The following is a 23,433-nucleotide window of genomic DNA, read 5'->3' on the forward strand; positions in this document are numbered from 1 at the left end:
GGGTGAATATCTCTCTAGTTAGTGTTGGAGTGCTCATGCTGTTTCACATCCAAAGTAGCAAGAGTAAAGAAGTCAAACGCAGTCATGACACATGGCATGTATTCATATTCACAGGCAGCATACAGAACATGAAGTAAGGAAAGAACCCTTTTCAGCTATAAAGGACAAAACATGCAGATGTCACTTTCCTCCTGAACTCGGTAATATAAATACTAGGGATGACACATCATATCCGTATCTGTATGTGTTCAACTAACCGTACTTGGAGTGGGCGGAACTTAAACCGGGCACGGGTGGGGCTTAACTCGTATATGGGCGGGGCTAACAGGAAGTTGCTATATTTAATAGAAAACTCTTTACAGAACAGCCTCAGAATTGAGTCCCATAGCAATGTTTTTGATCACAAGAGCAAGAACTATTTACTGAAAGGTCTAAAACTTGGTTTATTTACGAGTACGGATACTGACACATTTTACTCATTTGATACAAAAAAAGGTAAAAAAGTAAAGTAAACAAAAGAACATTATTTTAACCAAATAATCGTTTTAACCATATCGCCTGACCCTAATATATAAAAAAGTCATCTTATCAGTTCCATCTCAGTGGCTATCAGGTATAAAAAGGCAGCTGATAACATTAATCTGATGGTTTATGAAGTTAGCATAACCATTTCAGTCATTTTAGTTAGTGTTGAGCATCTTACTTTAAAAAAGTAATAAGTTATAGTTACAAATTACTTCTCCCAAAAAGTAATTGAGTTATTAACTTAGTTACCACATTGTAAAAGTAATTAGTTACTCAGCAAAGTAACTGTGACGTTATTTTTTATGTTCTATAATGCTATTACATTCTATAACGTCAAAGATGTTTATATTAACTGAATGAAGAATGAAAACACTATATACAGTATTTTAGGACATTTGGTATTTATTTGAACTCAATAGATTGCAGCCGGCCATATGCATAGAAATAAAAATTGCATAGAAATAAAAATATGCATAGAAATAAAAATATATAAAAAATAAAAATTGAAAACAAAATTCACGTTACATAAACATTCTTGCCTTTAACTTCAGTAAGCGAGAAGTAGTGTCGGTACTTCCAGTTTGATATCGTTACCTTTGAATTTCCCTGGCTCGACGCCATTGTCTCTGTCTTGTGTTTATAGTAGTAGTTAGAGCGTGCAGTGAGACATCATCGCATTTGCAACGGTGTCATCATCACCACCCCTGCTCTCTCCCAGCAGCTGATGTGTGGCTGTCAGAAAGCCTGACACCACTGACATTCAACCAAATTGACCACTTTACATTCTCAGTAACGGTAATGGCGTTGCAACGATGGGAAAAGTAATTAATTAGATTACTCCATTACTGAAAAAGTAACGCCGTTAGTAACGCCGTTCTACTTAAACGCCGTTACTCCCAACACTGATTTTAGATGACATGTTTGTATTCAGTCTATCAAAGAAAAGCACAGTTTTGTATGATGATGGCTCTGTTCTGTAAGTGTCCCACATTGTTGGCTTCTACTTTGGGAGAATGAGAGAGTTCCAGAGTAGGTTTCTGTAGGTTTTTCCTTTAAATTGTCACACATCTACTTTTCCAAGCATGTAGGAGAAACTAAGAGCCTGTCCTCATGAATACGCGGCCTCACCCAATAAGATGTTGTTTCGAAAAAAATCTCCGTAAACACGGCGTCGTTTCCAGAAATATCTGCGTCCACACGGATTCACTGACAACGACCCAAAACGCTGTAGTACATATGCCAGACCTGTATGTGGCGCTGTGACGCTGCCACACCAATACACTAAAACCGGAAGAGCCATGGAGCATGCCCTGTTTACAAACAAGTAGTAGTAGTCCGCTGTTGTTGTTGTTGTTGTTGTTGTTGTTGTTATGACGCGTCTAGCGGCGGCGGCTGAGGTTAAAGGCTAGAGAGGCGGGGCCAATACGTCTAGCCGTCCTGACGACTCCGGGCAATCTGGCGTTTTCAGATTTTCCCACTCTGGGACCTGTTTTCAAAAAATACAGTTTTCACACCCCGAAAACGCCGTATCCATCTGGACGTGAGGCCGATACGATAAAGTATTTATCCGGATTCCAGAAAAACATATTCGTGAGGACAGGCCCTAAGGTGGCAGTGAAACTCCAGTATTTGGTTTGTCTGCTCTGGGCTACAGTAGAAACATGGTGGCTCAACATGGCGTAGGGCATTCATTCTTAGAAAGAAAATTTGCTGAATTTCTCCCATCTGCTAAATGCACTTATTTTTTCTCTCTAGTATTCAAAATGTGTGTCTATGTTGAAAAAAACAACATTTTGTAAATAAAGTAAAAAGAAAAAAAATATATAGTTGGCAAACCATCTTTAAGGTGTGGTTGTCTTTTCAACATACAGTAGATTAGCCTAGCACATAGCATATCTAAGTACAGGAAAGGAGGAAGTTGACTGAGGTTCTGACTGAGGCTTGCTCAACTGTTATTGGAGCACAGAGCAAAAAGGGGTGGGACTTAGGAAGGGTCAAGTATGGCTGTGTTCCATTTAGTGTAGCAGAGCCTTTCCAGTGATTATTACTTTAAACATACCATATTATATTCATAAAATAAAATCCCCCTAAATGTCTTCAATACATAGCTACATGCTTGAAACAAACACAAACAGTTAAGTGTATGAGACATTTAAACTGCCTCAGTTGAAAAAATATAGGCCTACACTTAAAGGTTGTAATCAGTATTAGGATGATGATTATCTTTATTATAATCAAAATTCGTAGTTAAGATGAACTACATTTCCAACTGATATGCAAATAGTTTAATCTGGAAATCCGTTTTGTCCGTCTTTCCCAGGGACACCTGAACGCAGCATTTGGCTTGCACAAATCCTCTCCGTTAATCGCCTCTACCGGCTGGCAGGGATTCAGACATCATGCGGTCAACTGTGGGTGGTGTCAAGCCATAAGCGTGTCTCAGTGGCAAACACACGGAGGGCTGCTCTGACGGTGGATGCAGGAGGAAGCTGCGGAGAGCTCAATGGCTGTGAAAATGGATTTAAATGCCATCTTAGAGCAAATGGAGACGGGAGAGCAAGACAGTGCTCTGGCGGCTCTACAGAGCTACAACAAGGAGGTAAACAGCAGCATGAGAACACACTGAGACATGAAGTTTATCATAAACATGCATCATCTGTAAATGGTGCCTGTTTACTGCCAAAGCTTAAATAGCTTATATCCAAGCTTTAGGTCAGCTGTAAACATAGACCGTATTAACAGCTTTACAGTATACATGATGATGCTTGCATTAAAGGGACAAGATTATTAGTAACTAACCTTTTATAAAAAGCCTTTAACATTGTGTCACTGGATTATTTACACAATACTGACGATTTTAAAGCTGCATTTATTGGCCACTAGGGGGCAGCAGAACAAGCTATAAACACAACATTCACATATTATGGTAAATGGACTGTACTTACATAGCACCTTTCTAGTCTTTCGACCACTCAATACGCTGTACATTACATGCACACTCACCCCATTCACACACACTCATACACTGATGCAAGGTGCCAACTGCTCACCAGAACGGAAACTAATCACTCACACACACTCATACACAGATGCACAGTATCCGGGAGGTCAGTGTCTTGCTCAAGGACACTTCGACATGCCAACCTTCTGATTAGTGGACAGCCCACTCTACCTCTGAGCCACAGCCGCCCCAATTATCAATATATAATGTTATTATATGCCAGCAAACAGATTCACACATTGAGCAGACAGCTTTAGTGTTCTTTGAGATAGGGGAGGGCAATCTAAGCAACAATATCATGATCTATTTTCGCAATCACGATCCATGGTAAGTCCAATGGTAAATTGTAATCTGTTTTTCTCAATTTTGAAATGCCCTGCAGACTGTAGCTGACTTGAAATTGCCTATGAATTTCTCCATGCATATTTAAAACCCAATATTGGATGAAAGAAATACACAGATTTCTGGTGATTAAAACGTGAGTTCAAAGGTCCAGTGTGTAACATTTAGGAGGATCTATTGTCAGAAATGGAATATAATATTCAGGTATGTTTTTATTAGTGTATAATCTGCAACTACACCACCAGATGCCACTAAATCCTACACACTGGACCTTTAATTTGAAGTCGTAAACAGATGCCAAAAGATAACATTATCAAAACAATTCTTTTCCAGTCCTTACAACTCAATTGCATTGTTATACGTCACCCAAGGAAGAGTTGGGTGAAATAATACCTACATCCTACGTTGTTTGACTACATCACTCTATTGGTTTGTTCACGTGGGAAAGATCAGTCAATGAAGCTATGTGAAGTTTGGAAACTGTGGATAACTTCATGGTCATGATCTCATCACAAATTGTCAGAGTACCCCTTTTCAGAGTTATGTTTGTGTTCCCCTGATGAATGTAAATCCAATATTTACTCACCTTTTAGTTTTGGGTTTGTCTTCTGTCTTGAGAGAAATATTTTTCTTTATACAGTGGACCAGAGAGCGCAACTGCAATATATGAACATATGAAACAGACAAAAGACAAGTAAATTAAGAAAACACTGGAAAGTGTGAAAACACAATCAAATACGGACTGTCAGGTATTCATACAATGCCTTTGTAATTCTGGCGACCTGTATCCATGTAATTCCTCTATGGTTTTGTGGACCAGTTTTCATATAAATCCTTTGGTGTATTGAAACCAGGCTTCATGTAATTCCTTTGTGTTGCTAAAACCATAAATCTCGTAAAAAAGGAAAAAAAAGAACAGGAATAAAAAAAGTATCAATGACGATACCCATACTGTAAGCCAGGCAGGTCGTATAACCTAACAAGTTATAAATGAAAATGCAAGAGAATAAAGGCTTAGAAGATGACCCTGTTAATAGTTTGGCAATTTAGTAAAGGTGTTGTTGTCTGTCGGAAAAACACAAAAACAAAACTCTTAGGGTAGTGTGTTCCACTAAAAGCAAATGGGCATATGAGTGAAGAAAAAACGTACAAAGAAAAGAATTAACGTTGTAGTGACTCATTCAGTGTCTAGTATACATTGTGCACACTACAGGGCTGTGTTGCTTGGAACAAATGTGTCATATAAACCACCTGGCTGAACTGAGTTACCCAAATGTATACTGATAAGATCCACCATACCCAAATGCAGAAAACACATCAAATACAGAAAGCACAACCAGAGTCTGCAAATTGTTAGGTTTTAGACCCGCCCTACTCTGCATCTGACTTGCTAGTGTTCATTGTGTTGGTTGCTTTGGTTGGTCCGGTTTAGGCATGAGGAGTGAGAGGGCTGGAGGCGGAGTTTCTGTCACTCTGCGAGTTGAGCTGCACTCATTGGCTGCACAGTTTGAAATCATCGGTGGCAGTGGACTAGTTAACTAATGTACAGTAATCGTTAGCAAACTGGTTACATCTACAAGCTAATGTTAGCATGCTAGCTAATTAGCTAGCTAATGATTGATGTAGATTAGCTAGTGTTTTGCTAACATTAGCTAACTTAAGATTTGACTATATGTAGCCTAGCTATGCCGATTTTACCCTTTAACCATCTTCAAAATGTCAACACAGACTAGCCTAGCACATCTCAAAAGGGGTGGGACTCAGTTTCATACTAATAAGGGCATTTTCAGCGTTTTAAAAAATCAAAATAAAATCAGTTTAAACCGTTGTGTTACTTTCTTCCTGACTGACGAGCTTTCAAAAAACAACAAAGTCAAATTATACTGAAGTCAGTCTATTGATAGAAAACATAGCTGAATTGCTGATCACAATGACAATGAGTGTCTGTCTGTAATGTTATCTTATAGAAAGACGTTTGTCTGAAAAGTGTTACTTTCGTACCAGCTCTCCCATATGTAAAACTCTGCAGGTCCCCATTAAGATTCCCAAACCGTCATGATGGAGGGAGTTTTATGTTTAAAGGGGATGAAAGTAGTGAATGTGATTGGTAGTGACTGTGACAACCTCTAACACGCCCACATATAATGTATGATAATATTTTTTTTGACCCTGTATTAGCGTGTGCCACAGGTGCCTCCCAACCATTTGCCTGGCTGCACAGTTGGGTTCACGGAAATAGAGCCCTCAGTCTCAAAGTGGGTGTGCTTCATTTGTCATGCAGTCTGCTAGGCCAAGGTGAGCACTGCTGCATGACTCTCTCAGTCAGAGAGACATTAGCTGTGCCGGGGTTGATCTTGAAGGTAATAGGATTAGATTATCTGAACACAAATAGAGTCTCCTACAGCCCAGTCAAATCCTGCTTTACTACAGAGCACTCAGAGATGAGGAGCTTAGTGTTGCAGGAGACTCTGCCGTATAATCTACATGTTATATACCTTCCTTAGTATCCACAGTTTTCCTCTGCTTCATTCATTCCTTTATAAGAACTTAATGGCATAAATGAGTCTAAATAACTGTAATGAAACAGTTTTAAAAATCAGAAGGCACACATAAGATACACAATGCATGGATGCACTTTCTGAATTAAGCTTTTATTTGGGTTCTAGGGTTATTTATGTAACCAACAGCAACCACTGATTAAAGAATAGGTAGGCTACCTGCTCCTCTTGTCTCTTCTGTTTCTCTGTTTTTGCTCTTCTTCTCCAACTCTACCTTTATTTGCCTTCTGCTGTTCCTTCCTTCAGATGAACCAGTGCTTTACATTCAGCAAGGAGGAAGAGCAGGACAGAGAGGTATTACCAACATTTCCATGTAAACACTGACTGTGGACACTCCTGTACATTTTCTTACTTGGTCAATGAAAAATACTCCTATCTCTTAAAGCTTAAAGGTCCAGTGTGTAACAATTAGGAGGATCTATTGTCAGAAATAGAATATAATATTCATAGGTATGTTTTCATTAATGTATAATCACCTGAATATAGGAATAGTTGTGTTTTCATGATCTTAGAATGAGCTGTTTTTATCTATAGAGGTTGTTCATCTTCCATGGCGTCCGCCATGTTGAACTGCCATGTTTCTACAGTAGCCCAGAATGGACAAACCAAACACTGGCTGTAGATAGAGAGTGTTTTTGTTTTTTGCAAGTTTTGCAGCCACTGTAATTTTTCCTACAACACAGCCCGTTCTCATTCCCAGATCATCAAATATAAGCAGTGTTCAGTTAGTAGCAATCGGAAACTTCATCACTAGATGCCACTAAATCCTACACACTGGTCCTTTTCATGAAGAAAGTTTGAGAACCACTGGTATAGGTCTAACTTGATATATCTGTTGTGTGGCGTAGCATCTGGGCGAGTTGGTGCTACGTTTCCTGAACAGGGAGTTGCAGCCTTCCTGTCAGCTGGCCTGTCTAGAAACGGTTCGAATCCTGTCCAGAGACAAAGATTGCCTGACTCCCTTCATCAGCCATTCTGCCATGTCCAGTCTTGCCCACTATGCCGGTATCGCCGTGGCTGGTACTGCCACAACTGCCCACAGCCACACAGTGGAGGGCCAAGGTAATTCTTGCCAAGTCTGTCAGGTTTCTCCAAGGTTTTACCACCTTCCTGGTGCTCCTGTTTTGTTGTTTCTCCCATGCAACTTCCATTATGTCAGTTTCCTCAATTCAACATACAACAGACAGGAAATAGCGTGTTTTTATACTTTAAGTTTATTTTTTTTATTAATTCACAACTACAGTGATTGTGTGTTAGACTCACACACGGGTGACCTAAACTACACACCCTGAACTCATCCTGTATAGACACAGACAGAGGACCAAAGCTGCTAGCTGTGCTAACATGCTGCAATCACTATGCCGCTATGCAGTGTAATGTGAAAATGTGTACTATACATATACGTAGATATATTTAAATTTGCCAGGTGTAAGCCTGGAGGGGATCATGCATTTGGGTGTGTGTGTGTGTGTGTGTGTGTGTGTGTGTGTGTGTGTGTGTGTGTGTGTGTGTGTGTGTGTGTGTGTCTGTGTGTGTGTGTGTGTGTCTGTCTGTGTTCATGTGTCTGTGTGTGTATCTGTCCGCAGCTGATCTCGCATACTGCTAGACCCATCAGTCTCATATTTTTGGTGCACATTTATGACTGTATGCACAAGGGCCTTTTGTGGTTGCAGTGATTCAGTCTTTGACAAACCAATGGTATTGACTGCTCTGTTGTATACCGCCTGCTGACTCCTCACTCCTCTTAATCGGCCAATAGGGACGCAAGGGATCAACAACTTCTTCAGTTTGGAATCTCGTTTCCGCTAGGGACAAGTAACAGTGTGGTTACTTTAGCATAGCTGCCAACTTTTCAAAAAACCTTGGAGTGAGATTTTGTCGGGTGTGACCAAAATGATGCCGCGCATGCAGCCACACAAGTTGGTGGCTCAGATATCAGAGGATTGGAATTCATTTGATGTTGTACCCATGTTGTACCCTGCATTCTGGTGGTTTGTGGGGAGACCCAAAGCCGCTGATAGGGACAGCCTACTGGAGATGGACAATATTGGTTACATTCTGAGAAGCAGACATAGCTGAAGGTCCACCCCCAGGAAATTTTGGATTAAGTAGATGTGATTTCCTGCATTCTAGTGGATTTTTGGGTGGTCTGCTAAAGATATGCACTACCTGAACTTATTCTGATTCATGTTCGGCATCATGACTTGTAGGGCTTTCTAGACTTGAGCTGAACATTCAACCAGAAAACTATTGTTGTGCCTAAATGACTGCCTGTATCACAATAAAGCCTTATTCATAGACCAGTGTTTAAGATTGGACCTAGGTACCTGTAGGTTGATTGATATTTTGATTAGAATGGTGTTAAACTGTGCGTAAATAAACAATGCAATGAGCTGAGTATTATTTTTTTGGCCTTTTGATGGCTTCGTTTGTGGGGGCGGCTGTGGGGGGGAGAGATGCCGCGCAGCAGGGGGCAGCGGGTCAGATTCGAACTTGGGCCGCTGCAGCAACTCCGTATATGGGTCGCCAGCTCTACCGACTGAGCTAACCGGCGGGCGCCCTGTCACACAATAGTAGTTCTTCTAGTTTTCTGTTGCTACTGTTACGTTTACTGTTCCCTTTTTTGGTTTGACTGGTTGTAAAGCATGTAAATGTAAATATAGAAAAAACATTCTGGACACACGCACGCACATACACACATGGACACCGATTCAAACGTTAATGTAAATGAAACCTCTGATGTTACCTGGGCAACTCCAGCAGACCGGTGTGCAAGCAAGATGGAGTGACAGCGGGGACGGCCAATCACACAAGAAACGGCAGAGCCAATCGAGGAGCTTGTGGGCGGGTCTAAACTAAGGGTAACAGGCTTCAGCTGGAGCGGCCGTTTTCCTCTTGGTCCTAAGGGGTATTGCACAAAACCAAGATAAGGGATTAAGCCGGGATATGTTGGTTATCCTGGCTGAATTTAGTTGGGTCAAGCTGCGCTTGCTCAATTATCCTGGATTTCTTTATCCTACTTTTGTGCAATACCCCTCTAGTGCTTGACGAGTCTATGTTTACTATAGCGTAACATTGTTTTTGGACGGTACAAACTGCAGGGGACCGAAACGGCCCAAGATCGGATTTTTTTAGTGTGAGAAATTGGATGTGTGGCGTGATGTGTGTGAAAACAGGCAAGTGCGTGTGTGAAACGGCGAAAGCGTGAGAGTTGGCAGCTCTGGAACTTTAGTGTTGGTATTTTCACTTTTTTGCTTTGGAATTGCACACAGCCTGCCCTACACTTCCTATTTCCCACTAATGGATAATTTCAGTTTAAAACATAAGTTTTATTTTTGTAGTTTTGGCCATAATTTATATCAGTAATTGTTGTTACAGAGTGGACACAGACAACAGGGATAAGGTGAAGTTAGGAAGGTTTATTAAAGGATAGCGGGGTGTGGGTGGAGTGGAGAGGTAGAAAAGATGGCTGGAAAGGGCAGAGGAGCAGTGGTAAATGTAGGCTGGAGAAGCATCAGGGTAGCAGGCAGGCAGATGTGAGGCAATCCTGGACACAAGGGAAAGACAGTTACTAACAGGATAGGAATCAACATATTGAATGGATTTCTGTATTAAACTATTCAATTCAATTCAATTTTATTTGTATAGCGCCAATTCATAACAGAAGTTATCTCAGGACACTTTTCAAATAGAGCAGGTCTAGACCGAACTCTTTATAACATTATTTACAGAGACCCAACAGTACCACCATGAGCAAGCACTTGGTGATGGGGGCAAGGAAAAACTGCCTGTTAAAAGGCAGAAACCTAGGACAGATCCTTCGGCTCTAGGTGGGTGGTCGTCTGTCTCGACCAGTTGGGGTGGTAAACTAAACTAAAGGCCTGAAGCGTGTGAATACCACAGTAGCTGAAACAATGATCTGGCAAAGAGTGTCAGAAGAGCTGGGGTTGAAATGTGGAAGTGTGTTGGTGGAGCATGGATCCAGGATCAAGCAGAGTGAGAGAGGGAGAGCCACACAAACACACAGACACAGAGACAGACAGGGGAGCTAGGGAGACACAAGGGTTAATTTCTGGGGCTCCGGCTTGGCATTGTACTCACCATAGTGATTGCTGAGATCTGGAAACAATGACATCACTAAACAGAAGTCTGATAGGGTAAGAAACACAAGCCTTCAGGCGATCAGACAGGTTGGAAACAAATCTCTAAGGTATATATTTGGAAGAGGAAACAAAGGTGAACAGTAAAATGATTACCCAAACTGTCTGTTGTTATCATCATCACAGTTTACAGATATACTTCTTGATTCAACTTTGACCTAATGTTATAAAGAGTCGGTCTAGACCTGCTCTATTTGAAAAGTGTCCTGAGATAACTTCTGTTATGAATTGGCGCAATACAAATAAAATTGAATTGAATTGAATTGAATTGACCTACTGTACCTCAATGAGAAGTGTAGACCTTTTTCACAGCAGCCATTTTAATATAAACCAGTAGGGTAAACACAGGTGTTACCAGTGATACTAATTAAGGTTCTGTTCCATTCCAGGTCAAACAGAGTGAGGGTGCTGTTGGTTCGCTGGAAAGGCTTTGCTGTACTGAATGGAACAGAACCTTAATTTACCTTTTCTAAGCCCCGCCCCTTTTTGCTCTGTGCTCCAATAACAGTTGGGTAAGCCTCAGTCAGAACCTCAGTCAACTTCCTCCTTTCCTGTACTTAGATATGCTAGGTGCTAGGCTAATCTATGTTGAAAAGCTAATGTCAATAAAACGCTTCCTAATTAGCTAGCTAATCTACATCGGTCGGCTAGGTGGTTACCTGGCAAAACACTTGATAACGACATAGTCAGTCAGCATTAATATATAGCTAGCTAGTTACATCTAAAAGCTAATGTTAGCAGAATGCTAGCTAACTAGCTAGTTTTAGTGTAGATTCACAGCTAGTTAGCTAGCGTTTCCCTAACATTAGCTAACTTAAGTGTGACTATATATGTGGCTTTTAGTTGTTTACTTATCTTAAAATGGGGTTAGTTTTTCAACATAAATTAGCCTAGCATATAGCATATCTAAGTACAGGAAAGGAGGAAGTTGACTGAGGTTCCAAATGGGGTGGTAATTAGGAAGGGCCAAAATGGCTCCTGTGAAAAGGTCTATTAAGCTACATTTAGCTACAACAGTTTGACCCTCAAATGAACTGTTGGTGTTTCCAACCTGTGTACAATGTTATTATTACTAATTTAAATTTGACTTAAAGGTCCAATGTGTAACATTTGCGAGGGATTGTCAGAAATTAAATCTATTATTCATAGTTATGTTTTCATTAGTGTATAATCACCTGAAAATAAGAATCGTTATGTTTTTGTTGTCTTAGAATGAGCTGTTTTTATTTACAGAGGGAGCGGGTCAACTTCCATGGAGTCTGCCATGTTTAACCGCCATGTTTCTGCACTAACCCAGAACGAACAAATCAAACACTGGCTCTAAAAACATTTTTCACATGTTTCACGAACATTGTAGGTTCTCCAACATGCTTGGTTGAGTCAAGGTGTTGCGTTGCTAGATGGCAAAAATCCTACACACTGGTCCTTTAGGTTGCAGTAAACCGTAATTATCCTGATAGTCTTTTCTCTACAGTTTGTCTATTCACAATTTGTAGCTGCTTTGTTCCTGCAGTTCTATTCCATTGTGTTTATTAAGTAGGTGATATTAATTGGAAACAGGACTCAAGGCACACATTTGTTCTTTGACATCCTTTCTCTTCCTAGTGGAGGATGAGGGAGGAGAGGCGGCAGACCTATCCGGTGAGGTGGTGAAGGAAGCCTCCCACCCTTCAGAAAATGCTGACCAGGAAGTAATTGTTGAGGGTCTCAAGTCCATCTGTAACATCCTGCTACACAATGAGAGAGGACAGGTCAGTCTGCTGTGTGTCTTCTCATACCTACATTTACATGAGTCCCTCAGATTATAACATTTAATTTGATTGGTGGTATTTTATAAAATGTATTTTTTTGGATGGATGGAAGGTGGTAGCAGCAGATCTGCAGCTGATAAAGGGTGTTGCAGAGAGGCTGAAGCAGTGTCATGATCCCACCTGGAACCATGAGGTAAGGACAGTAAGGTAGACATTTAAATGTAGAAGCCACATGAGACTGGAACCTGATTTTTTTCACAGATTATCTGTCTCATGTACTGCTGTCAAAAATGACTAAAAGTTATTTTTATAAAAGTTGCCTACTGCAGCTTTAACCTTACAGAAACATGTAATTATCTGTGGGAGGGTGAGATGGCACTGCAGAAGAAGAATCATAATTGGAGGTATGATGATTCCCTGGATTTTAAACCACCAAACTGACCATGAATTATTTGCAATTTTAACCTGGACCACCACTGTCTGTCTTTAGGTAAATTTAAAAGTTAAAGACTGTATGAACATAGAAGATGGGGTGACACTCTGAAGTAGGACTGGGTATATTTTGAATTTATTCAATACAGATGTCAATACCAAAATTCATCATGTTTGTTTCTATTTTTTTACAAACCTTTTTATTTTTCATTTATCAAAATCTGTCAAACCTCTCAAATACATTCATACATGTTTAATGCCGTCTCAACTCAAAGCAGTTGAACAAGACTGTTGAAAAAAACACACTGACCAAGCATTCGATTTCTGCGTTTGGTACTTCAGTGTTTGATACTTAGATTCATTTTCTTTTGCACCAAATAAGCGTTAAGGTTCATACATATTCAGCCCTGCAACGAAGAGGCAAATACAGCTAGAGAGTGAGTGATGTCTCATTTTGTCTCTGCTTTCCCTGACCAGGTGCGATTCTTTGACCTGCGCCTCACCTTCCTGCTGACTGCCCTGAGAGTGGACACCAGGGCACAGCTGGCTCAGGAGCTTCATGGCATCAGTCTGCTAGGTGATTTCCTGTTTATCTTGTGTATCTACTGACCTCAGAAACCAACCATCGTCATCTCTCTAGGTTACTAGTCTTAAGTAAGAGGCCATTCGCCAATGTCTGTAACGCCTAGGATGTTCAACAAGCCATGATAAATCTATAACCAGACTTGATAAATAAACATACTTAAACAAACATTCAAGAAGCAAATGATTCTGTAAACAGAAGGTACAAATGTGCTAAGTTAAAGAGCTTCCTGCCCTGTATATGTTACAGGCAACCAATTGGATGCTACACTGGGTCTGTGCTGGCCAGACACATTGGAAACAGCCAGGGCAGGGTTAGAGGGCGTCCCACCTGAAGAACTGCCCCCACTGAGCCGGCAGCAGACAGAACTAGCCATGGAAATACTGAAAATACTCTTCAACATCACATTTGACACAACCAGGCGCAAGGTTGACGAGGTACTGAAGAAAATTCCACCTTTTTTCGTATTAGTTTAGCCATGGTGTTATCAACATTATACTAATAATTGTGAATTCTGTTGTCAAAAGTCAGTGAGTATAATAGTTAATCCAGAATCAACTTACTGTATGTTAAAACAGAATTACTTATTTCAGAAACACCTACACTCATGGTTTTCTTTGTGCATCAGCTCATAAGGATGCACTTCTTCTGAGCACCTTTGCAGAGTCATATCAGTGAACAATCCACATAAAGGTCTTTTTTAGTTTTCACTGTATCGACTGCCATAGTGGGTCTTAAAGCCATCACCCACCCTTAATCTATACATTACATTAATGTTTGGTTTTTATCTTGCACATTGCAATATCATTATTTGTCACACTGCAAACTTGCACATTCCCTGAAAAATATTTTGCACATTCCTACAAACTGTACAGCTCTTCTTTCATTCATTAATTTAAATAACGGTTATATTGTACATATTGTCCTTTTTTATATTTGTATATATTGTCATATATAAGTGGGAATAAACACCATTCTGATGAGTAATGAGTAATTGGGGTAAACCTAAAACCGGTATCAGTATCTGTCTCAAAAATCTCATATCGGTCAAGCTCTAGCAAGAAACACTTCAATATCAGAAAACAACAGGATGTTAGTTGGTCAGTTTCCTCTGCCTGTCTTTGGAGAAAGTGAATACTATATGTCTGTACCATCTGTGTGTGAAGGAAGAGGCAGCAGAGTACAGACATTTGGGAGCCATACTGAGACACTGTCTGATGAGCCATGCAGACGGAGAGGAGCGCACTGAGGAGTTCCACAGGTAGGACAGCACACACTGTACTGGTATGTCTGTCTTTGCTCCTCTGTGACGCCGTCCCTCTAACTCCCACTGCCTCTTTTTCTCAGCCATACTGTTAACTTGCTAAGTAACCTCCCCCTGCCCTGTCTGGATGTACTACTGATACCCAAGGTGCAACAAGGCTCCATCGAGTACATGGGGGTCAACATGGATGCTGTCAACATGCTGCTGGAATTCATGGAGAAAAAACTTGACCGGGTAAGACAGGACTGTGTGTATGTGGGTCCATTACATCCAATGTTATAACAGTAAGTGTAAAGACATGAATTCTAATCTGAATTACACGAAACAATGGTGACAGTGTGTGGGCTGTTACCTTAATATAACAGCTTCGAAGTCATTTCCATGGTAAACGAACTTGTAGTATAGCGAATCATCCCGATAGCAAAGCTGGAGAGGGACGCCATTGGCAGAACCAGCAATGCAAGTCTGAAAGGTGGCGCCCCGCCAAATCTCGCGAGAATCACGAATTGCTTCACATACATCAGCGACATAAGAAACAGCCTCAATGGAAGACACTAGCAGGCATTCACTCAGACGTTACCTGGTCAGTAGACATCTTCGGAGTCTATCTTTGCCTGTTCGATGTCCGACGCTTCACTCCTACTGAACACGTACCGGTATACAGCGTATATAGAGACGGCTCTGGTGAGTGGTATTTATGACAGTTAACGTTAAATACAAGTACTCCGCAGCGACTCTAGGGGTAGCTGTTTGACAAAACCGGAAAACTGCATAGTATGCCTTTAAAGCTGTTTAGGGGAAAAAACATGCAGTTTATTGCATGTGGTATAAATGTGTTATTTTCACCTAGTGTATTTTCTGCATACTGGTGTTCCTAAACAGTGCTTGAATTGCATAAATTTGAAATGAATGGAAAGCTAAGACACATACTTCCTGCCACCCCTGCATAAGTTAGTGCCACACTTGTACCAACCCAGTCAAAAAAAATCTAAAAACACCCCTGGTCCTGAGACTAATCTCTATCGCTAGGTGGAGTTGTATGTTAACTGATGAATGAATGGTGTCCATGTGAAAAACATGAAAGTATACAGTACACAAATTCTTTATTCAAGTAGAAGTACAGATACTTGTATAAAAAACACTCCTGTAAAAGCAGAAGTAGTGATCACTAAGTAAAGTAAAAGTACAGGCTCAGGACATTTGCACCATTTCTACCAGCTGTTTCTGTGCAAAGCTTACTAAAACCTCATATAGGGTTGACTCTCTCTCTCTGGTCTGTTTTGTCGTTACATCGTTACATTCTTATGTTGTTTTCATCATGTTACATCTGTCATGTGTGATATGCAGTCTTGATGTCGAAAAGGCGTGCAATCATGAAAAATAATAAAAATAAAAGTCATTAATTCCCTCAAATGCATTCAAACTAAAGTAATGAGACTGTTTTGAAAATGTAAGGAGTAGAAAATACAGTTATTTGGGTAAAAATCTAGAGGGTAAAAGCAAAAGTTGTCAGAAGTATTTGTACTTACTTGTTACTTCTCACCTCTACAGCCCGGCTGGTCGTATTTATCATGAGGTTATAAGAGTTAGCTTGTCTGTTTCCCAGGGACATAAGCTGAAGGAGACCCTTCTCCCATCGCTGAACCTGCTGACTGAGAGTGCCCGCATCCACCGAGAGACCAGGAAGTTCCTCAGGTTGAAGGTCAGTACTGGGCTAATGAAGGAATGAGTATTGGTGGCTGTGGCTCAGAGGCAGAGCGGGTCGTCCACAAATCGGAAGGTTTTTAGTTCGATCCCCGGCTCCTCCTGCCACACGTTGAAGTATCTTTGAGCAAGATACTGAACTCCAAATTGCTCTTGATGATGTGCATCACTGAGGAGTGAATGTGTATGAAAGGGTGAATGTGGCATGTAATGTAAAAGTGCTTTGAGTGGTCGGAAGACTAGAAAGGTGCTATACAAGTACAGGTCCATTTTGCATTTACCATTACTGCTGCTGTTTTTATGGCTCAGGTATCCATGTACGTGTGTGTGTGTGTGTGTGTGTGTGTGTGTGTGTGTGTGTGTGTGTGTGTGTGTGTGTGTGTGTGTGTTTGTATGTGTATGTAGGTGCTGCCCCCACTGCGGGATGTGAAGAACAGGCCGGAGGTGGGCAACGCTCTGAGGAACAAACTAGTCCGTCTTATGACACACATTGACACTGATGTCAAGGACTGTGCTGCTGAATTCCTCTTTGTTCTTTGCAAAGAAAGTGGTGAGGGAAAAATCTGTTTGACTTTTTCCCCCAAATAATTCATCAAAATTCTTGTATGACTGATTTTAAGCCCATGGCTTACTGTAATATTGACCATCTCCACTGATCAACTGTGTCCACATCATTTCACCATAAAATTTGGCTATGGTTGAACGACTTAAAGCTGCTGTTGGTAACTTTTATGAAAATAACTTTTTGTCATATTTGCTGAAACTTTCACTATATCCTGACAGTAGTACATGAGACAGATAATCTGTGAAAAAATCAGGTTTCTCTGGCTCCTTCTAGTGCTCCACCGGGCCTGAATGAAAACAACCAATTAGAGCTGAAAAGAATAGAAAAGACACTTTGGGTTGGTGGTTTGAACATAGTTGATTGTTGAGTTTCATTCCCAGCAACTGATTTAATGACCTGGGAATGAGACTCAACAATCAACTATTTTTCTCTGAACCTGATTTTTTCAGTTTTTCTGTCTAATGTACTACTGTCAGGATATAGTGAAAGTGTCAGTAAATATGACAAAATCATATTTTCATAAAAGTTACCTACTGCAGCTTTAAGGACAATTCCAACAGGATTCAAATCACTGACCAGGGCAGGTAATGTTAAATTCCCCCATCTCCCCTATAGAAATCAATTCAGTCCGAATGGAGTTTAGTGACCCCAAAGAGGTAAAAACAGTTAAGATGTGATTTTGATATGGACAGTGTTAAGATGCACAAAGATAGTTCAGTAGTAGTTCAGTGAAGCTTCAACGATCACTTCATATCAACCATGGTTGTACTTCATGCCTGGTGATAAGACTGGAGTCCAACAGAAGGCTGGTTGAATTGGCTTGTATTCATGTATTAAAGTACTACCATATTAACAGTAACATGTTCTCTATACAGTTCCGAGGTTCATTAAGTACACTGGATACGGTAATGCTGCAGGTCTGCTGGCTGCCAGAGGACTGCTTCGGGGGGGCCGAGACTCTGGGATCTATTCTGAGGATGAAGAATCTGAGACAGAGGAGTACAGAGAGGCCAAGGCCCAGTCAGTACCTCCACAACACTGTTACCTTAACTAAGTGCCTTATGTATTATGTCTCATAAACTATGATATTATGTGTCTTTGACTAATGAACTTGACAGATAGATTTTTGTAGTCAGTAGACGATTTGTTAATTTTCAACATGGGGGGCGGCCCAAGGGAGCAGCCGACTGAAGAGAAGATGAGGAAGTCACTCACTATAAGCTATAGTTTAGGGCAGGGGTATTTAATTACAATTCTAGTAATCTACCAAGGTGAACCACCATGTTTCTATAGTAGCCAAGAACCATGGACAAATATAAAGATGGATGAATGACAGCTCTCCAAAAGTGTGGCCAAAACATCTCAATCACCCCCTGGTGGCCAAGTGCAGTAGGTCAAAAAGCCTGCTGCTGCCATGTTAGCAGATGGGCCAAAGTACATGTCAAATACATTTTTCCCAAAGATGTTTTTGTCAGTTTTGCTGTTGGGTTTAGTTTTTTCATCAGTTTGGTTTTAATTAGTTATTTGAAGCTATAAAAAGGGGGTTTCATGTCATGATTGACAGCTGAGCCCTGCTCACGATTGAGTTGGCCAGGCCTATTATACACTAATGAATACATACCTATGAATATTATATTCTGTTTCTGCAAATAGATTCTCCCAAATGTTACACACTGGACCAGAATGTTGCTGATTTCTGCTCTTTTGATATCCCCCCTCCAGTATAAACCCAATAACAGGAGTTGTAGAAGAAGAGCAGCCCAATCCCATGGAGGGAATGACAGAGGAGCAGAAAGAAATTGAAGCCATGAAGCTGGTCAACATGTTTGACAAACTGTCAAGGTCAATATAAGCAGCACACACACACCAACACACATACTCACACATGCAACTTGTCTGCTGGTCAGTTTGAAGTCATCCACAGTACATTGTGTGTCACTTTTCATTTATTTCAAAACTGTTATCTTTCACAATAGATATATTGTTATAACAGCTATATTCAAATATATAATTGATTTGATTTACAGCAAGTATTTTTTTTGTTCTTCTCAATTTATTATAACTGACAATTGCAAAGAATAAATAGATAAGACTGAGAATCAGAATCATTTAGTGGCATTTACCTCCTTTTCTCCTGTCCTGTACTTAGATATGATATGTGCTAGGCTAATCTATGTTGAACAGCTAATGTCTATAAAACTAACTAGTTGGCTAATCTACAACTGTGGTTCAAATTCTGTTGTCTATGTAGAACACTATGCACACTACTTGCGTAGTACAGTAATTACCGGAAATGATAATCACAAGATTTGCTGCTTCACCTTCTTCTTCTACACTGATTTACACCTGGACGGAGCATTAGTGCCAATACCGGCTCATTTATTAGTGGATTTATTCAAAATAATAATCAAAAACGAACCTGCTTCTTTTTTGCCTATTGTTTCATGCAAGGTAGAAATTACACCGTCTACAGAGACGTCGTCTCACGGAAAATGTACCATATGTTCTTGTTCAACATTAACTGCTTTATCTCCGGTATTCTGACTGAGGCACCCCACAAAAAAATGACTGAGTCATTGTTTTCACACTTTGCCTGCTGATAGGCCCTCCAGAGTCCCAAATGTACACAATCGATTAAAAAGTTGGTTTTACGTAATATGTCCCCTTTAAGCGAAATATTTGTTATCATCTTTCATTGACCATTGACCACCCTAGTGACAAGTGTCCAGTGTTCCACATTAAACTTTTTGACCGTTATGAGTGCACCATCCGTGTACTTGCACTCGACAGTGTGAACACACTTATGTACTCAACATTAGTGTAAGTATGGAAGTATTTGAATTGAGACACATCATACATAAACCTCAGCTAGGTAGTTACCTGGCTAATGAGTTAGCGTTTTGATACAGAGCAAATACGAACTAGCCAGTCAATCAACATGAATATTAAGCTAGTTACATCTAATAGCTAATGTTAGCAGAACGCTAGCTAACAATTTATGTAGATTAGCTCAAGGCTCATTGATGCACGTGGGGAGAGAAGGCTGGCCCGTGTACTACTGGAGCTCAAACTGCTCAAACACTTCATGCTGGTTCTGATGGAGAGGTGTCAGAACACACAGTGCATCAGTTTGCATCATACATACACACACATTACATTTGAACTATTTCTCCCTGCAGGACCAATGTGATCCAGCCCATGCAGCTCGGTATGGACGGGAAGATGAGGGAGATGACTCCTAAGGATCTGCATAAACTGGCCCACAATCCTTTGTTCCAGCCAGAAGAGCCAGCTAATTCAGACAGTGAGAATGAGGCTTAGTGAACAGAAGCATAAAGACAGAAACAGATTCAACTCCTGTGACAACCGTGGAAGATCTGTCTCATTATTTTAGAACCTGATGGGAGCTGAAGTACGGAAAGTCAGTGTAATATTATAACAAATACAGCTTAGACATGCTCTATATGATAAGTTCCATTATGATTTGGCGCTATATGAATATCATTTAATTGAAGTGAAATCAGTCAAAACACAGCATTATGTAACAGTTTGGGTCCGTGTTTCTCTGTTGAGGGAAACTCAGAGCCACGCTGGTACTGGGGTTTCCACAATACACTCTAACACATCATCCCTATCAAGCCCGGTTGTACAACTACTATTTTATCATACATGAACAAAACAGATGCCACACGTAGCCCAAAAGTTAATGTTGAGTTGAGAGGCAAAAGCAAAACAGGAGCTAAGCAACAGACATCCATTCACTGCAGGTGTACCGCTCAAATAACTCAAGGCAGGTTAGGCGCTGTCTGATGATGCTTCTCTCGTATCTAGGCAACACAGTCTCTTAAAGGCGCATTTTACAATTTCAGCTGTTACAAGTAAATGAAGCAGCTTAAAGGACCAAATTTGTAGATGACTTTGCTTCCTTTCTTTGTTTCACTTCAGTTCATTACTCAGTGAAAACCCTAAGGGCACTGTGGAGCACTGTATAACAACACCAAGTGAAACGGATATTTGTGCTGGTTTCCTGTAGGATGGTTTAATGTAGGTTTGGAAGGTCAACATTGTTCCTCAGTCAACTCATATAAGCTCCAAGAGATTCATTCTTTTGATTGACAGCTATTGCTAGCTTTCAGAAAGTGGTGGGGGAAATTCTTGGCGACTCAGAAGCCAGCATCTGGTCCCCTAGTATAAAAAATAATTCTACTTGAATGCAACAGAGAAACCAAACCGTCCCTGCTTACACAACACATAACCAGTCAGTCAGTCTAAAAATTGATGATGTACTTGGAAAATACGTGAAAAAATCAGCTTCCTCTGGCTCCTCCTAGTGCTTGTAATGGCAAAACAAAAACAACCAATCAGAGCCGTGAAAAATACTACTTATTATATAGTCTATTGTTTTTATTTTTAAATGTACCTACTGCAGCTTTATTTGGTTAATAGTTGCAGTTCATGTTTATTCACGATTCTCAGTGTGAAGATTATCACTGTGCCTCAGCTCTTTTATCATCTTTCATTGGTCATTGGTTATTTCTCATCCTCATTCACATGTCAGCTCCACACACGTACTGTATGCTGTGTGCCATTGTGTTGACCCTTCCCATTCCATTCCCCCAGCCTCTGTTGTAAAGCTGTTCATGGTTCTAGACCAGCAAAGGGTTGCCGCACTGGAACCAGTTTTCCCAGCTGAGGATTTTCCACCAATGTAGCTCTGATTATTGAACCGGTTTCGTTTAAGATTTTTGGAACCTTGTTGCTATCTAGTGAATCAGCCTGTGTTTCCACCAGTTTTGAGCGGAACCATTGTAATCAGATGCATCATCAACAGAGGGTGCTGCACAATGCACAGAGACCTGTGGAATATGACACACCCACTTTTGTTGCCAAGGAAAACCTGATACTTTTTGGTTCCAGTCGGGTACCAACTTTTTGGGTTCTGAACCACTTTGTTTTTGGTCAAAATGTTCCGAACTGTTTCAAACCAGGTGCCCTAAACAGAATGGAGTCAGTCCCCTGTTGGTGGAAAAGGCACAGAACCTGAACCTCATAAGCGTCATGGTTCAGGGTCATTTATTGCAGTAAGCCTTTATAGCAGCATGTTTAAAATGAATAATAATCAAATGAAATTATATGATGCAGTTTACAAAACACTGCAGCTGAGGTCACCCAGAACTTCCTACCTGAGACCCAGACCATCTGTTAGCCAAGATAGTTTGGATTTGATTAGTTGAGGGTCTTCACCTTTTAAGACTTCTGTGACCACCTCGAAGCTCAAAGGTGAAAGGAACTTGGTTTGTAATCTGTAAAGCTTTAGAAAAACTCAACAGCATCATGTTTTTCAGAAACAACACCTCAGTTACTTCAATGTAATGCGTGTTATTTTAACTAAAGAAAAGTTTTGAAACGGATTACATCAAACATTTATTTAAAGCTTTCGATGAAACAGCTTTTACTAGTAATTTTAGATGACACTAACTTAGTATGACAAGTTAAGGAAACTTTCCTGATTAAGCATTTTATTTTCACAGTACAAATAAAAAATGTAATCAGTTTCAAAAAATGTTTAGTTAAATTAACCGGTTTTACAGTGTGTTACTCAGGACAATCCACAGACCTCTATATCAACTTTGTAGGAATATTTTACAGAATGTTGGAGCATGGTGAGATGGAAGACAGTTGTCAAATCTACTCTTCATTTGAGCGGAGGAAAATGTATGGAAGCTAGCCAAAGAGCTGTCTTTCAGTTTGAGACAATGGAATCAACTGTATTTTTGAAATAAGAAAAAAAAGAAGACTTTTAGATGCCTGTTGTTTTTCAAAAAGCCCTTCAGATGTTTTATTTTTTAAGTGAAACATGAAACTGCAGACAGATAAGTTCTAATTTTAGAGTGAAGATTAAATAATTTTATGCAAAGAAAGACTATAATCTGAAACACATTATATATTCAATGTATACTCCTTTATATTGTTTAGCTTCTAGAGTGGACTGTAATGTACATTAAACGTGTTTAAAGGACAGTTCTCTCGTCTTATTTTAGATGCAGTTATTGTGCTAATTTAACCCGTGCTAAGTGCTTGTTGGACTAACGTATCTCATCCTACTGCTGCCATTCTTTTACAGCTTTAATGGGCCATATTCTGGTTGCTGGTTTGGTTAACATTTTTTCAATAATTTCATTTAAAGCATTAAAATACTTCACTCTTGTCTTTAAAAGTTGTAAACCCTCAGATACCTTCAATAGAATCAAACTGATTTCCTGTCAAAGCCAGATAGGCCAGGTAACAGTGAGTGACACAGTGTAGTTGAAGTCCAAGGACAGCCTGACATATCAATACAGAGTGTGTATCTAACTCTACACTGTTTCCCAGACCTGCAGAGGTCTTGTCTTTTATTATCTTCCTACTGTATTTAACAGCACAGGAGCCGAGCTCTGGCTGCTCTCTGACACACCCAACTACAAAAACTGGAACATTAATGATCCCTAGGCGAAGAAACAGCATGATTAAAGATAGAAAGAAGAAAATGATATGTGTGGAACATACTG

The 23,433-nt window shown here is 40.2% G+C and overlaps 1 protein-coding gene across 1 annotated transcript; it reads left to right on the plus strand.

Moving 5' to 3' along the window:
* The first annotated feature begins 2,853 nt into the window (after positions 1-2,853).
* Positions 2,854-22,906, plus strand: ric8a (RIC8 guanine nucleotide exchange factor A). Its single transcript, XM_051383217.1, has 14 exons — positions 2,854-3,124; positions 6,673-6,720; positions 7,275-7,488; positions 12,192-12,337; positions 12,450-12,530; positions 13,247-13,346; positions 13,602-13,789; positions 14,519-14,613; positions 14,700-14,850; positions 16,223-16,318; positions 16,726-16,870; positions 17,761-17,905; positions 18,608-18,727; positions 20,065-22,906. Exons 1-14 carry the CDS (start codon positions 3,002-3,004, stop codon positions 20,204-20,206), a joined length of 1,794 nt encoding a protein of 597 aa, XP_051239177.1. The 5' UTR covers positions 2,854-3,001; the 3' UTR covers positions 20,207-22,906.
* The last annotated feature ends 527 nt before the right edge of the window (positions 22,907-23,433 follow it).

This window comes from Dicentrarchus labrax, unplaced genomic scaffold (assembly GCF_905237075.1).
Source record: "Dicentrarchus labrax unplaced genomic scaffold, dlabrax2021, whole genome shotgun sequence".
Lineage (NCBI taxonomy): Eukaryota > Metazoa > Chordata > Actinopteri > Moronidae > Dicentrarchus > Dicentrarchus labrax.